Source organism: Aotus nancymaae, unplaced genomic scaffold, assembly GCF_030222135.1.
Source record: "Aotus nancymaae isolate 86718 unplaced genomic scaffold, 86718_ANA_hifiasm-v0.15.2.pri h1tg000058l, whole genome shotgun sequence".
NCBI lineage: Eukaryota > Metazoa > Chordata > Mammalia > Primates > Aotidae > Aotus > Aotus nancymaae.
In genome coordinates this window covers 12,153,953-12,156,567 of record NW_026988472.1, presented here as the reverse complement: position 1 = coordinate 12,156,567, position 2,615 = coordinate 12,153,953, and the positions used below count along the sequence as shown (strand labels likewise).

General features: G+C 42.6%; 1 protein-coding gene across 1 annotated transcript; it reads left to right on the top strand.

Moving 5' to 3' along the window:
- The first annotated feature begins 1,862 nt into the window (after positions 1–1,862).
- On the top strand, positions 1,863–2,063 carry LOC135269919 (short transmembrane mitochondrial protein 1-like). Its single transcript, XM_064364564.1, has one exon. It carries the CDS (start codon positions 1,863–1,865, stop codon positions 2,061–2,063), a length of 201 nt encoding a protein of 66 aa, XP_064220634.1.
- Positions 2,064–2,615: the final 552 nt, after the last annotated feature.

The following is a 2,615-nucleotide window of genomic DNA, read 5'->3' as shown; positions in this document are numbered from 1 at the left end:
AACATGTTCATATTTGCATTCATCCAACCAGCTTCTGCCTCAGGCAGTATTTGGCTGCCTAAGGCCAAGATGGGGCAGATATAGAAGTCTTGGTGTTGTCCACAGAGGGTTTTCTGTCATTTGGAAAAAATAAGACATAACAGAAGTAATAATTCAGTGTTTTATAGGATTAAGGGGAAGGGGAACTAACACTAGGACTGGTATTTTTACTTAATTTATAGAATGCTCAAAATAATTGCAAAGCATGCATCATTCTCATTTTGCAGAGGAGGAAACTAAAGACATTACATAGCTGATGAAGATCTAAACAGAAAGTATGTAGCAGAATGTAAGAAAACTCGGGTCTGATAGTTCTCAAATCCACACTTGTTCTTTGCAACTCTGACACAACTAGCCCAAATGATCAGGGGTCAGTGACTTCCTGGAGGACATAGAACTTGCGCCAGTCCTGAAGGATGGGCAAAATCTGAAGCTTTGAGGTGGGAGTAGAAAAAGGGATTACAGAGATAGAAAGGAACATAAGCAAAGACCAGCTGGAGATGAAACGGGTAAAGCAGAGGACTCGGTTCTTTAAACACATAGTATCTGTTGACTTATCTTCTGTGATATCCTGTGATAGTCACTGTGGGATATGCCAAGGTTAATTTTGTGAAGTACCTGGCATGTAGTTGCTGCTTAGTTTTTTTGTTTGTTTGTTTGTTTTTGAGACAGAGCCTCACTCTGTCACCGAGGCTGGAGTGCAGTAGCATGATGTAGAGACAGGATCTTGCCATGTTGCTCAGGCTGGTCTCGAACTCCTGGGCTCAAGCGATCGTCTCACCTTGGCCTCCCAAAGTGCTGGGATTACAAGTACAAGTGTGAGCCACTGTACCTGACCACTTTTTTTGTACTTTAAAAAAGTGCTGGCCGGGTGTGGTGGCTCATGCCTGTAATCCCAGCACTTTGGGAGGCTGAAGCGGGTGGATCACCTGAGGTCTGGAGTTCGAGACCAGCCTGGCCAGCATAATGAAACCCCATCTCTACTAAAAATACAAAAAATTAGCCAGGCGTGGAGGTGGGCGCCTGTAATCCCAGCTATTCGGGAGGCTGAGACAAGAGAGTCACTTGACCTGGGGGGGCAGGGGTGGGGTATGGAGGTTGCAGTGAGCTGAGATCATGCCATTGCACTCTAGCCTGGGCAACAAGAGTGAAACTCCGTCTCAAAAAAAAAAAAAAAAGTGCTCTCCTTTCTCAAAGTGAAGGTACTCATCATTTGGATTACTCAGAAAGCTGACAATCTAGCTAGGGAGATTTTTTAATTATTTAAGAGTTCCAAAATAGAAAGTGTCACAAGATGATATAAGACTGGTGGTAACAGCCCCAGAGGCTATGCTCTTAACTACTATGCTCTTTTACCTGCAGTGTATAGGATGTACAGGATGAAAAGATCCCAAGTGAGGACCCTAATCAGGAGGCTCTGTAAGTAGTAACCATGGGGTCAGTAGGTTGGTGATGATGGGCGTGAAAAGGAGAGGATGGAGAAGAAGAACATTTCAACAACAGGGCTAGTTAACAGCTGCCTAGCAGAGTGGGAAAAAAAGAACAAGCTAAAATGACCCCAAAACGTCAGTGGTATAACTAAGATAACTGCATGTCATCAATGGAAATGGAGATGCCAGGACAGGGAGTCCATCTGGGAAAGAGAAATGTGATGAGTTGAGTTTAGTACATGGTGAGACAAGGAGAACGATTATTTAACTATTCAAGTGAACATATTTGGTAGAGAGTTGGCAGATTGAGGAATGGCAGTCAGATGAATAGCTGTGCACAGTAGTAACAGTTGAAGCTGTGGTGTGAAGGTTCATGTACCTAAAGGAAAGAATATGGGGCTGCAGCGGCCCATTGAATCCTTTGTCCTCCTTGCCCTCGTTGTCGACGTCACATTCCAGTTCTTGCTTGCATTTACTTTTGGCAATGTGGTTGGAATGTATGTGGCTCAGAACTATGACATACCAAATCTAGCTAAAACAATTGAAGAAATTAAAGAGGAATCAGATGCCAAGAAGATACCCCCTAGTTCATGAGGTCGACTCCAGCACTGCCTTCTGTATACGCTGATTCCACTGCTCTTCAGGCCTTCTTTACCGTCTGAACCAAAAGCTTTTGCTTTGTCTTCAGCCTAATGATTTTTCTTCTTTGCTAGACCCTGCATTGCCTTAGAACAAAAATGGAGCTAAGAACTATCCTTACTTTCCAACATCTTTGCCTCTTCCCATCCTCCTTTCAGCTGCTTGGGAGGTTCTAAGACTGGAATTATGGTGCTAGATTAGTAAACGTGACCTCTTAATTAGTAGACTCTCCCTTACTCTTCAGGATTTCTACTATAGGTTGAATATCCCTGGTCCAAAAATCTAAAATCTAAAATGTTCCAAGATCTGAAACTTGAGTGCTGATGTGACACTCAAAGTTCATGCTTAAAGGAAATGCTCATTGAAGTATTTTGGATTTCAGCTTTTTGGATTAGGGATGCCCAGCTGGGAAGTATAATACAAATATTCCAGTCTGAAAAAATAAAAAATCCAAAACACTTCTGGTTCTAAGCATTTCAGATAAAGGATACTCAACCTGTATTTTTT